We start from the raw sequence: 13,647 nt of genomic DNA on the forward strand, positions 1-13,647 counted from the left end.
AAGCAGGCAGAGAGGCAGGCAGAGAGAGAGGAGGAAGCAGGCTCCCCTAGAGAGCAGAGAGCCCGATGCGGGGCTCGAACCCAGGACTCTGAGATCATGACCTGAGCCAAAGGCAGCGGCTTAACCCACTGAGCCACCCAGGCGCCCCTAAAACTATTTTTTATTTAAGTAAAAATAAGCTCAATTTATTCCAACATTTTATTTTTAATATTTAAAGAACTAAGCTCAATTGATCTTAACATTATACATAAACACATAAACTACTAATGATCATGTAAGAACCCTCTAGAAAAACAAGTTAATTATAATGTTGTTTTTTTCTTTTTTTTCTGGGAGTGCCTGGGTGGCCCAGTAGGTTAACTGGCTGCCTTTAGTCCAGGTCATGACCCCAGGGCCACTAGGCTCCCAGACCAGCGCGGAGCCTGCTTCTGCCCCTCCCACCTGCCCATGCAGGTGCTCTCTTTCTCTCTTTCTCAACTAAATGAATAAAATCTTAAAAAAAAAAAAACTTTTTTTCTGTACCTGTGCTGCCCAATATGGTAGCCATTAGCCACAGGTAGTTACTGAGCCCCTGAAATGTGAGACCTGAATTTAGACATAGGTATAAAATACACACCAGATTTCAAAGATTCAGTACAAAAAAGAGAGTATAAAATATCCCCTCAATATTTTTTAATGTTGATTAAATGTTAAAAATGATGTTTCTGGATATATTGGGCTAAATGAAATATTAAAATCTGTTTCACTAGTTTAACTTTTTTAATGTGGCTACTAACACACGTGTGACTTGCAATTATATTTCTATTGGACAGCACTGTTCTATACTTTTTAAAAGATAAAGCATCACTTTCTTTCTCCAGTGTTCCTTCATTTACCTCACTCCATATAAACAATTCTAAAATTCTGATTCTATTATAAACAACTACCTCATAAGAATTCGGGTCATCAAATATTCTTTCAAAGACTTCTTCTGCTTCTTTAAAATTGCCATTTTCCATACAAACAGCTATAGCCTAAAAGACAAGATGACAAATACAAACCTTAGATTGCTTTTTTAAAATGTATAACTATTGCTTAATATTGAAATAAGTCCTGTTAAGTCTAAACTACTTTACTTAAAAATTCGGATACATGACATAAAATATCTTTTCAAAGATGAAGTAACTGTGGTTTGAAAAAGATGTAAAAAATGTTTCACTGGCCCCTTGCATATTTACTGATAAATGCACAGCATTCTAGCTCTTTCGAATTTAGGCCAATTAAAAGCAGACATTAATAAATAAATAAGGAGCTAGATTATGTACATTTAGGACCCACCTAAATATTAACTTGGGCAAAAGGTAAATGAAATCGGAGGTAGCTGGCATTCATGATGATTAGGATACATAAAATTAGCTAGTTAGAATCCCTGGAAAATTTCTAATAGAAACCTAGGAAACCAGATGCTTCTGAATGAGCATTTGATAATCTGGCCTTTCTGATAATGTATATAGTAAAACAGGGAATTACCAATATCATCTGGGTAGCTCTGGTAAGCTACTTAACCTCGTGTGCCTCTGTTTCTTTGTATGTAAAATGGCAGAGATACTAGTACCTATTCATAGGGTTGCCGTAAGGATTGGATTTCTATGTGAAAAGTGCCTAGAACAGTACCTGACAAATAGTATGCAATGTATTACATGTCTGCTGTGTATTTATGGTAACCCATTCAATGTTATACTAGTATAAAATGATGGCCTCCTTCTCTGGAACACCCCAAAACTGATATAATATAAAACACTTCTTTGTCCCAGGCTGAAATTCTTTAAAGTAGTAGTCATATTTCTGCCATTCTCTTCCGGTTTTAATTCTACATGGCAGTCACCAAACTAACAATAATTAATTTGGGGGAAGGTGAGAGATCATTCAGATTTTTTTCTCCTACCCCACCATAAAATAATTTTCTAAAAATGAGGACAAATATATTTAATTAGAACAATCCTTAGTATTTCCTTTGCCTGCGAGCAAAACATATTTTCTCTGCTACTGTATCTTTGAATGACTGTTTTAGCTTCTCACTCTTTAATAGGTGACTTCTAAAATTCCCTCTACATATCTAAAGTTTTACATTCTCCTATTTACAAAAATCCATTGATTTCTTTTTAAATATTTTTTTTTTATATTTGTAATCTTGAATAGAAATTGTGAGAGCACAAGCCATTTGTTTTTGAAAGTTGCTTTGTGATCTTTAAATCAATGTGATGTATTTTCTCATGTGGGGGCAATATATACTTAGGTAGCAAACATTAAGTCCCAGTTCTCAGAGCTTGCATGAAGATTATTAACCAAAGGTCAAATTTCTGAAGAGAATTATTATATTAAATTTTACTTTGGGTTTACTGCTCAACTTCTCTTAAGTGGCTCTTAATTTCTTTTGATGTTATATGCAAAATAGTAATAATAATGTAACACACATACCTGAATTTTAACTAAATTCTCTATTTCTTCTTGAAGTTTGTCATGTTCTTTTTCAATTGAAGCCCAAATCATCAGGGCTGATTCCAAGGGTGTAATTCGTTCATCAGTTTCAAACTGTGCATCTTTTAAAACCAGAACAAAAATAAGTACCTTAGGAAGCTAAGCAGAACCTTATTTTGTCAATTTTTTATGATTTCAGTTCTTTAAATATTTACTGAGTATATACTATGTGCCAGGTACTATTCCTGTATACAACACTTTAGGCAAGTGATATAACTTACAAGTTAATTTCCTTTTTTTTTCCTTTGAAAAACTGGAAGGAGCATGCAATTTAAATGTTAGCAGTTTCAACAATTCCTACTTTGTAGAAACAATTTCCTGTTATCTTCTCATTGTTTATCCAACATTTTAAACATAAAAATATAATTCATATACAAAGAAAGTCTCTTTATATTTCAGGCCCTATACCAGATACTTAGGATCTGACCAGGAAGAAGAAACAGTTCCTGACCTTATGAAACTTACATGCTAGCTATGAAGAAAGACAAACCAATGTGACTGGTACTCTACTAGAATTATGTGTTATGCCAGTGCTTCTCAACCCTACCTATACCTCAAAATCACCTGAGGAGCTTTTATAAAAATGCAGATGCCTCGACCCATCCTTTAGAGACTGATTTTATTAATACAGGGTAGAGCCCATGCATCTATGTTTTCCAAGAAGACCAGCTCTATGAAAGGATACTAACAAAAGAATCCTTTATGAAAGAGAAACCATCCAAACTGGGACATCGAGTATAAACAGGAGATAACTAAGTGAAGAGGAGAAGGATGGGAAGAATATTTCAGAAAGGCAGCAGTAGAACATAAGGAAGAGGACAAAAGATATTCACACTCGGGGTGCCTGGGTGGCTCAGTGGGTTAAAGCCTCTGCCTTCGGCTCAGGTCATGATCCCAGGGTCTTGAGATCGAGCCCCGCACCCGGCTCTCTGCTCAGCATGGAGCCTGCTTCCTCCTCTCTCTGCCTACTTGTGATCTCTGTCAAATAAATAAAATCTTTAAAAAAAAAAAAAAAGGGTTTATAACATTACCAACCCTGTCTTATAAAGTAGAACCTGAGATTTCGGTCACTCAGCTAGCGAGTAGCAGAAAGCAGACACCAGAACCCTTAAAAACCACTTAATCTATCTCAGAAAAAAGGTATGTTTCAGGAATAACAAGATGCCTGGTAAGGCTTGACTATGTGCTGGAAAGCATGAAATGGAAGGGCAGACTGCCTAATCCATCTTCATTTCACATTTGTTTTTCTTTTAAAAACTCATTTCAGTATTTATATTTCCTACTAAGTCTTTCTTGACTGACATTATCTAACCCATCTCATTAATCTGCTGCCTTCTTATAAATGTGGGATACAGAAAAAAATGTACCTATGTTAGATCTTAACTTCAAAAATTTTAGAGTAGCCTTTCACCTTCTGGTAGAATATAGGATATTACAGTAGGCCAACACTCTTGTTACAACTAGAAAAAAGCGGAGTAAGTTGCAAAATCATATTGCTAAAAGACATGGGATAGTGATGGAAGCAAAGAGAACCACATGAACTACATTTCCAGGAATTAGTCAATGATTTGCAGCTTTTCTTCCCTGGCCATATTTCTTATAAGGATGAGGATTCAGTGTATTCCAGGCAGGGAGATTTCACTGGGTTAAGAAAATGAGGAAAAGCTTCTGGTGGTTTCCTTGGGGCTACTTTGGTGGACTGGAAACTAGAGGAACTGAAACACATGGTTGGTTTTCCCCTCAAGACATCTGCTGAGTTCTGGGTGCTGTAGAAAGCTGGAGTGGAAAGGAAGGGAAGTCTCCCAGAGTTGCACGTTATCTTAAAAAATAAAGTTCCATGAGATGAGGGTGGCTGCCATAGACAAACATTTCCCCTTCAAGACATTTACCATATTTTAAAGCTATCTGCAGCAGGAAACTAAAGCTAATATGGTAGCCACTGGCCGTATATAATTAATGAGCTGTTAAAATATGGCTAACTGCAAACTGAGATGCACTTTAAGTATCAAATATACCCCAGATTTCAAAAATCTGCAAAAAAGGGGGTAAAATAGCCCATTAACATGTTTTATATGGATTACATGTTGATATGTATTTTAGAAATATTGGGATAAGTAGGATACTGCTAAAATTAATTCCACCTATTTCTTTTCAATTACATATGTAGTTCACATGATTTTTCTATTAGGCAGTGCTGCTGTTGAGCAACCACTTAAAAATAAGACAAAAGAGTTATGTATAGCTAAAAATCCAACATATAAATTAAAATTTTGCTGCTTCACTTGAGCTCATTATGGTGAAATACACTGATTCTTGATAACTGACGGCCTATTCTAAGATATACTTAAAAGGGGGATCCTGGTGAATTTCAAGATTAGTGGGGTTATACATAAAATCTGCATTTCTTTTCAGAATGAAAAGACAGGTTGGAGGAAGGGTTGTCAGGGGAGAAAGTAAGAACTACTGAACAACTGCTAGTATGTGAAATGCAGCTGGGCACTTTAGAGTATATTGTCATATTTTAATTTACAAAACAACCGTTAACAACCATGCTAACTTATTGTCTACATGATCAGGAATTCTCTGTGTCCACATCAAGATGGTTTTCTTCTTTAGCTATAGGCCCAGACTACTTATAGATCTATCTCGCCAACATTTACTCTGCTTCTAGTCCTGTTCACTTACAGTCATGGCACCAACTCCAGACCCAGCCTCACTCCCAGAGAGTATGCTATGTGAGCCAGAGCTAGATAGTGAGGGCCATGAGAATGGTACAAGCACACTGGGACTTCATATAACACAACAGGACTGTAAGTAACTGGTTTCATTTTAAGTACCGACTACCAACTGGCACTCTGGGAAAGCATTATGTAAATTATAAAACCAACATAAATATGTAATTATTTGCATCAAGAGGTCCTTTAAATGACCATGTTGTAAATATCAGGCATTACTCATTAACTGAAGCAGGCTTACCCATTACAATCTAAAATAACCTGTAGAGCTATTATAGCTACAAATCATATTTGCCTATCTAAAGAAGTGCGGAAATCCAGTTCAAATAAGAGGTGTCAATTATCATAGTTGCTACTAAAAAAAGTGTGTATGATAGTAAGAGTCGCCACAAACTTACCATACAGTCCAGTATGAGGTGAACTCTCCAAAAGACAGTCCATGAAGTATAGCTTACCAATAGCAGTGTCAGAAGCATCTGGAGCTTCTCGGCCTTTTGGCTAAGATCAAGTGTAGAAGCATCTGGAAACTCCAATACAAACACAAACTCCACAGCCCCTCCCATCCATCCTACCTCATCAGGAATTCATGGTGGAGAATTCTGGTTTTTGTTTTTTTTTTTTTTTTTTTTTTTTTTAAACAAGTTCTCTAATAGTTCTGAAGCAAGCTAAGTTTGACAACCAGTGCTCTAAGAAGACTGTAACTATTATTTCTTTTAGTTGCTTTAGATATGCTTGCATAGATGAACATCCCAAACACATTGTGCAAACTCTCAAAAATAACAGATCTCATCTGTTCTCATTGTTTTACCTTTAGGCATAGATTAAAATATTTCCAAAATAAGATAAAAACACATACTTACCAAGGGCTTTTCCTGAGGCAATTCTTGTCAAAAACTGACATATGTATATCGTTCTTAACTGATAAGCTGTTAGACTGGACAGTCCATGAATAATAGCTGAAAAAGAAAAACATTAAAACATTTTTTAAAAAACCCAAACTTGGGGCGCCTGGGTGGCTCAGTGGGTTAAAGCCTCTGCCTTCAGCTCAGGTCATGATCCCAGGGTCCTGGGATCGAGCCCCGCATTGGGCTCTCTGCTCAGCAGGGAGCCTGCTTCCTCCTCTCTCTCTCCTGCCTGCCTCTCTGCCTACTTGTGATCTCTGTCTGTCAAATAAATAAATAAATAATTAATTAATTAAAAAAAAAAAAAAACAAAAAAAAACAAAAAACGACCCAAACTTGACCCAGCAGCACCTCTGTGTGGTTGGCTGAGTAATAATAGGTTACAAACAAAAACTGTCACACACTGGGAACTGTATGCTTTTGTTTACAGGCAATTTTTTAAAAATGAGAAAAATAGCAATGAACACTTACAAAATAAAATAGTTTTTCACATGCAGAATAATAAATATTTAATAGTACTTCCACAAGTAGCACTCTATACTAAAAAAAGGGACAATTAAATTCAAAACTATAAAATGTGTCAAATCATTAGCTGGAAGCTTATTTTGTACCTTAAAACTCCTATTATAGGAAATACTTTATTTCAGTCAAGGTTTCAGTTAAGTGAGTCTCTTAAGTTCACAAAGACTTAAAAAAAAAAACATATTTACTGGGGGGCAAGCTGACCGAAGACAGGGATGGCCCCGGTGGCGACAGGGTACTAGACCCTAGGCCCCGAAGCCTTTTCCAGAGGCTGTGTGGGTCTGAAGAAGTGAGCTCACAGCCGAATCCAACAAACAGTGTGTTGGTCTTTCTCACCGTAGGGAGAAGGCAACTCTAGCATTCGGCAGCCCTGATGCGGAAGCTCCAGGAGGGCCACAGCATAACATCAGAGGGAGGCAGGAGGCCAGTGAAGCTGGTCAAGCTGGTCCTGCAGTCCCAACAGGTGTGACACTGAGCCCCCCAGGACTATGGGCCCAGGGACGCATGACCTCCCTCAGGACAGCCACCTCTGGCAACGGTTGCTCTGCACTTTCGCCTTAACACTCTGCTATAATGCTCTGCTAAGCAGAGGCTCCTGGGCAAGCGGAGAAGCTGACAGTGAGCAGGTCAGACCTGCCAAGCTGGCTGGTGGAAGAGTTTGTGGTGGCAGAATAAGGTGCTCCATGTTCTAATTCCCAGGCTAAAACCACCTTGAGTGTGGTTCCTCAGGGCAAAAAAAAAAAAAAAAAAAAAAAAAAATCATAATGCAGCTCATCTAAGAGAAATGTTCAAAAGCTGCCGCTCAGCTCTAACACTTAGTCTGAAAATTCAAAGGGGCTGTCATGGGTGTGCCTTGGTTTTTGCTTTGTACACTGGTGACTGCTAGATAGAAAAGCTCTGGAAAATGTCTGGAAGCAAACTGAGTCCATATAGCTACCTTTTACCCTTTGATAGGGGTCTTAGGGATTATACCTCAGACAGAGACAGTACAAGAATGGACTTATGTCCCTCATTCTTGGGAACTTGTGGTCACCCCCTTCTCCATCTCCAGTCTAGATCATCACCCAGCAAAATAAAGAGAATAGTTCCCTTCCCTATTGTAATTAGGTTTGAGACAGGAAGTCACGGGGGGGGGGGGCAGACATGGAAAGAGGTAGCAACTTTAGGGCCCAGCTTACCAACTACCTCTATTCCCCTTCTGCTATTGGTTTAAAAACTTCCAGGATACAATCTCAGCAATTAAAAGTTTATTTTTCCATCAAAACCTCTGTTTCTCCACAACCCTAACTCCAAAGAAAAAGATTGCAGATGTATAGAAACAAATTTATTAATATTAATCTCCCTGTGCCTGGGTGGCTCAGTGGGTTAAAGCCTCTGCTTTCGGCTCGGGTCATGATCCCGGGGTCCTGGGATCGAGCCCAGCATCGGGCTCTCTGCTCAGCAGGAGGCCTGCTTCTCTTCCTCTGTCTCTCTGCCTGCCTCTCTGCCTACTTGTGATCTCTGTCAAATAAATAAATAAAATCTTTAAAAAAAAATATTAATCTCCCAACTACTTGAATGCCCACCCAGATATTGTGTTAGGCAGTGAGTATCATGGTGCATAAACCATAATCCTGGGCCTCAATGAGTTTATTACTATGTAGAAATGAAAGACAAATGATTGAGTAATTCAAGTAAAAACATGGGGAAAACTGAAAAAGACAAGTACAGAATGCTGTGGGTGCAATATAACAAACCTTAGAGTGTGTTTCAGTAGCTAGCTGGAGGGATAAGATAGGAAAGCTTCTCTGAGGAAATAATGTTTATAAAGTAAAACCTGAAGATGCCACTGTTATACTTCACCCAGGGCTTGGCTGTTGTATATAAAGATTAAATCAGCTAGCAAAATCAAAAAGCAGTCCTGCAGTTACTAAGGAGGTAAGAGACAAATACATTTATTTGTATTTATTTCAAATTCTAAAATAGCATACTCTCATGCTATCCTAGAGATTATCTGGACCAAATACAGCCGCAATATAATTAAACAGGATTCAGAGACAGCACAAAACTTAAATAAAATTTAAACAATTCATTCAATATTTAGTAAACATCTACTGCTAGCCAATGTTAGGGACTGATAAGATAGCCCCTGCTCCTCAGGAAGGTTTTAGTTTGAGAAGACACAACCCCAAATTTATGCAAGTTATTAAAATTTTAATGCCACAAAGGTTAAAAGTATGGTACAAAAAAGCAAAACAAAATATACTCTATTCTAGAGAAGAAAGTCGGACCTCTATCTTTACTTCCCTTCACTTCCCTTTAGTCCATTATGCAAAAACTACGAATTACCTTATACACCACTGCCCTTCTGTTCTTTGTACCTGTTAGACAATAAACAAAGTAAAAACAATGAAAACCTGGTTGAACCTTGCTATCTGCTTTTTCCTCACTTGTAACCAAACACTGCTGACAGAAAGACACATAAGGGAGATCTAATGACTAGCTACAACAGCAACCATGTTTAAGCACTTCTAATACCAGGTACTAGTCTAAGCACTTTACACCAGCAGTTTTCAACTAGGTCCTTTTGATCCCTAGAGGAGTTATGGCAGTGTCTGAGACAATTCTGATTATCATGAATGTAAGAGGAATGCTCCTAGCATCTAGTAGTTGAGGTTAGGGGGATGCTAAACATCCTACTTCGTACAGAAGCCCCACCTTCGCCCCCACCCACTCTCATGCATACACAGAACAAAGGATTATGTGGTGCAACATGTCAACAGTGCTGAGGCTGAGAAACCTTACTTTATACGGATCAACAGCTCTGTGAGGTAGATACTACTGTCACCATTCTAAAGATGAAGAAATTGAGGTACCAAAAGGTAAGTAACTTGATTCAGGTCTTACAACTAGAAAATAGAAGAGTCAGGAATCAAATTCAGACAATTTATTCTGGAGCTCATGCTCTTACCCACTATCTTACACTGCTTCCCATGGAAAGAGACAGGTTAGGAATAACAGTCTGGAAAAGGTATTATCTGAATTAAGTGAGGTGTGAGAACAATTCTGAGTCAGAATGAAAGTGCTAAGAATTTTTGAGAAAGCATCAAGAGTTGTGTATTTTTATAACACTGAAAATTGTAATAAATGAAATCCTATAAAAGATAAAAGGGAGTCTTTTTGGTCAAAAATGGAGAGAGATAACACTATGTTCAAATTTATATGTCACTGATTAGCAGAGCAACTTTGAAAATAGTTTACTTTCTCTGGGTTTCTGTGCCCTTAACTTCAAAATAATAGAGGTGGCCTAGATTATTCTTTGGACCTTGTTCTACAACCTTAAAAGGAGTCTTTATTTTTTAGAAAGGTTTTTAATTTACAGTATTGTGAAGATTAAGTCCTATACTCCCTCCACCCAGTTTCCCGTTAGTAACATCTTATATTAGTACAGAATATATACATTATTAACTAGAGTCCATACTTTATTCAGATTTTCTTAGTTTTTACTTCATGTCCTTCTTCTGCTGTAGATCCCACTCAGGACATTACATTCAGTTATCATGTCTCTTTAGGCATCGCTTGCTATGAAAGTTTCTCAGATTCCCGTGGTTTTGAGGACCTTGGCAGTTTTGAGGCATTTTGTATTGTAGTTTGTCTGATGTTTTCCTTACAATTTGAATAAGTGAAGGGGTTTTGGGAGAAAGATCAAAGAAGTTCTATCTTCAACACATCATATAAAGTGTACACACCACCACTGGCACTGTTCCTGTTGACCTTGCTGCCTAGGGGTTAAGTAGTGTTTGTTATGTTTCTCTACTGTGAAATTATCCTCCCTCCAAGTCCATACTGTAGTCTTCAAAATAAAGTCCCTATGCACAGCACGCATTTAAGGAATGGGGTGTTATACTTCACTTCCTTGAGAACACAGTAGCTACTATATAAATTACCTGAATTCTTCTGTATGAGATTTGTTTCTTCTCCCACTTGTTTATTTTTCCCACTATTTATTCCATCATTATGGGCTCACAGATAATTATTTGACCTTTGGGTTCTAATCCAAACTATTTTCTTACTCAAGTTGCTCTGGCCATTGGCAGCTCTTGCAGTTGGTTCCTGTCCCTTTGTAATGTCACCGCTGTGGGGTTTTTTTGTTTGGATGGTTTTTGCATTTCCTTATTTTCTGGTACAAGATGATCCAGGTTCATCTTGCACACTTCCTGTCCCAGTCCCAGAATCAGGCTATTTCTCCAAAGAGCTCTGGCTGTCTTTCTTAAGGACTAATACTAGAAGCCAAGACTTGAGTGATAGGTTGCTACTTAGGGTTACATTGCTTCTGTGCACTTTCATCTAACAGAACGAGGAAATACATGCATATATATTAACCTGTGTCTAGAGATGTATAGAAATACCCACATATATATGGATATTACATACATACTTCTGTATGTAATCACTGTTAAAAGAGAACCACTGGCCCAAACTGGGGCTTAACACCAAATCTAATTGCACTTTCAATGTCCCCCAGAAATACAATCTTAACCTGTTGGGAAGGAATTTTGTGACTGGAGCCAGAGTCTGCCAAATGGGTCCTCTCCAGCCCCAAAGGAATTTGAGGTAATCTGCATAAGACCCCCTGCTCTTCCTCCTAAGGGAAAGTACCTAAGCCTAAAACAATCCTTTTCTTTTGCTAATAACATTCTTGCCCCACCTTCCATCTATAAAAACCTTCCATTTTGTACAACACCAAGCTCCCTGCCTACTCGCTAGGTGGGATGTTGTCTGCCCAATTCATGAAATTGCTTATTAGCTCTGCAGTTACATTTGCAAATTTACTTAGCTGAACTTTGTTTCTGAACACCATCTATACCTGTATTAAAGGTATTAAGGTAATTAAGCCAAACCGGAAGTCATACTGATGTTTCCAACCCAAATTCATTGACAAGCAGATAACTGTACCGTCTTCCCCAAAGTGGACTTTTTAAATAAATCATTGTAATACACTAATTTACAACTTAACTTTCTCATTCATGTTAACTAACCATGGCTTCAGTGTTATCCGACAGAGCTGGAGGAAAACTTCTTGAACTGGAAGATAAGGCGCAAGTGTGGAACATTCCCTTGAACCTACCAATACTGGAGGCTGCTTAATTAGTCCACTCCTCTATAAACTAAAATTACTTGCCTAAGCAATGGGATTACCATGAAGATGAAATGTGTCCATATAGTTTTACAAAGTATTTAATTTTATATTAAATAGCAGAGCACCTTTCTGTTACCACTAAAAAAGCCAGGCTAGTCTTCTCTAGGAGTCTGTGTCTTTGTCGGTCAAAGGCTGTGTTGTCTAAGGAGCACATTTCACTGACAAGTTATTTTTTTCCTGCAGCCTACTGATGTGCAAGCAGGCCAAATGGGATTGGAGAAGCTCACAAAATAACAGAAAACCCCGGTGCTTGGGTCATTTGGAGGCCATTGTGACCGCTTCATAAACGCCATCACAGGAATACCTGAGTCGAAAGAAACAACAAATACAAGCACCAAAGAAGAAAAAGGACTTGGGACACTGGGCAATTTTATACATTTTCACTCACCGAATCCTGTATCAGTTCTACAAGGGGGAGGGGTCTTATCCTTTTTACTTAAGAGAAAAAACAAGAATCTGAGAAAAACTGAGAAGCTGAAAACGGGCCAATGAGAGATTCGAACCGACGTTCTCCTCAGAGCCTCGGTCTCTCTGGTTGACGGCCGCAGCAGCCCCCGTCGTCACCGACCCGACTAGGTATACGGCGCAGCAAACCAGGCCTCGACCGCCCGCCGCCGTTCCCGCCCCGCCAAGCGTCGTCGCCCCGGCCCCAGCGCAGCCCCCCGCCGGGCCTGCCCAGCACTCACCTTCCGCACTGTCGCGGGTCCGGCGGAAATCCTCGGAGCGACCGTCGCGGAAGGCCCGGCAAAGAGAGAGGCAGAGGAAATCGAGCATCCAGCCGGCAGCTATCGCCTCGGCCTCCGCCACCGGGCCGGAGGCCTCTTCTTCCCCGGGGGCCCCCACCTGCACTTGCCACTCGAGCAATTCCTGGCACTCAAACTGCTCCTGATCGTCTCTCGGCGTTTCTGCCATCCCCTCTTCTGGGGGGTCTGCGTCCTCCCCATCCGCACAACCCCGCGGACTCGGAGCCTCTACGGTGGCACTTTCCGCCATGTTAAATCACTCGAACGGGTCCGCCCCTCCAGGCGCCGAGCGAGGATTGGCTAGTGCTGAAAGACCCTGGGCGTGCCCCCACGGGTCGCGTCCGCCGGTGGGAAACCACCAATCACACTGCCAGGATGGGCGAGCGCTGCTTTTGATTGGCCGATGCCTGCTCCCGCCTCTGGATGTTGAATTCGCGGCGGCTCTGGGGCCGGGCTTTGCGGGTCTACTGGACTAGTACAGCCCAGGCTACCGGTGAGATTAGTAAGTGAGGGACCTGCTTTCTAGCCCTGATAAAATGCAGTATGGACGGGAACGGAAACGCGGTAAGTTAAAATAGAAAAGCATCTTACCCGCGGTGTACTTCAAAAAGGTAGGTTACTAGAACTTGTCACTGTTATTTAAGGGTAACGCTTCATACGCTAGTATTCGCGTAAGACAGTATGCGATCCCCAACCAAAACCATTCCAGCGGACGTACATCCATGCCTCTCCAACCTTAGCGCTCGTCACAGTACGCTCGGGGGTTGTTGAAACATAATTGCTGGGCTCCACTCCCAGAGTTTCTGTGCTGTAGGTCTGGCTTGAGTTCCTTGAATTTGCAAGTCTAACAAGTTCCCAGATGATGCTAGAGCTGCTGCTTGTCTGGGGACCACATTTTGAAGATCACTACTCTAGAAAGAGTATATTACTATGGAAATGAATTTAATTAGGGTTTTAAATAGAATATGGAGTTCAGCTTTTAAATAATAAGGGGATACTTATTTTGGACTTTGAAACTTAAGAGCGTAAGAGGGAACAGCGGGCTCTGG

The 13,647-nt window shown here is 39.8% G+C and overlaps 1 protein-coding gene across 4 annotated transcripts in view; it reads right to left on the reverse strand.

The window, feature by feature from the left end:
• The window catches only part of LOC111156775 (telomeric repeat binding factor 1), a 34,328-nt gene extending 21,464 nt beyond the window's left edge, over positions 1 to 12,864 (reverse strand). For 2 of the 4 annotated variants that reach the window (XM_022517846.1, XM_022517844.1), the window contains exons 1-4: positions 12,542 to 12,864; positions 6,113 to 6,208; positions 2,458 to 2,579; positions 927 to 1,013 (exon numbers count right to left, since the gene is read on the reverse strand). In XM_022517846.1, the coding sequence (XP_022373554.1) occupies positions 927 to 1,013; positions 2,458 to 2,579; positions 6,113 to 6,208; positions 12,542 to 12,848 (612 nt within the window). In that variant the 5' untranslated portion in view covers positions 12,849 to 12,864. Of the gene's footprint in view, positions 1 to 923; positions 1,014 to 2,457; positions 2,580 to 6,112; positions 6,209 to 12,541 lie in introns of all 4 variants that reach the window. The other 2 variants (XM_022517845.1, XM_022517843.1) reach the window with 1 other exon arrangement.
• Positions 12,865 to 13,647: the final 783 nt, after the last annotated feature.

This window comes from Enhydra lutris, unplaced genomic scaffold (genome assembly GCF_002288905.1).
Source record: "Enhydra lutris kenyoni isolate GAN:26980312 unplaced genomic scaffold, ASM228890v2 scaffoldscaffold49, whole genome shotgun sequence".
In the NCBI taxonomy this organism is placed as follows: Eukaryota; Metazoa; Chordata; class Mammalia; order Carnivora; family Mustelidae; genus Enhydra; species Enhydra lutris.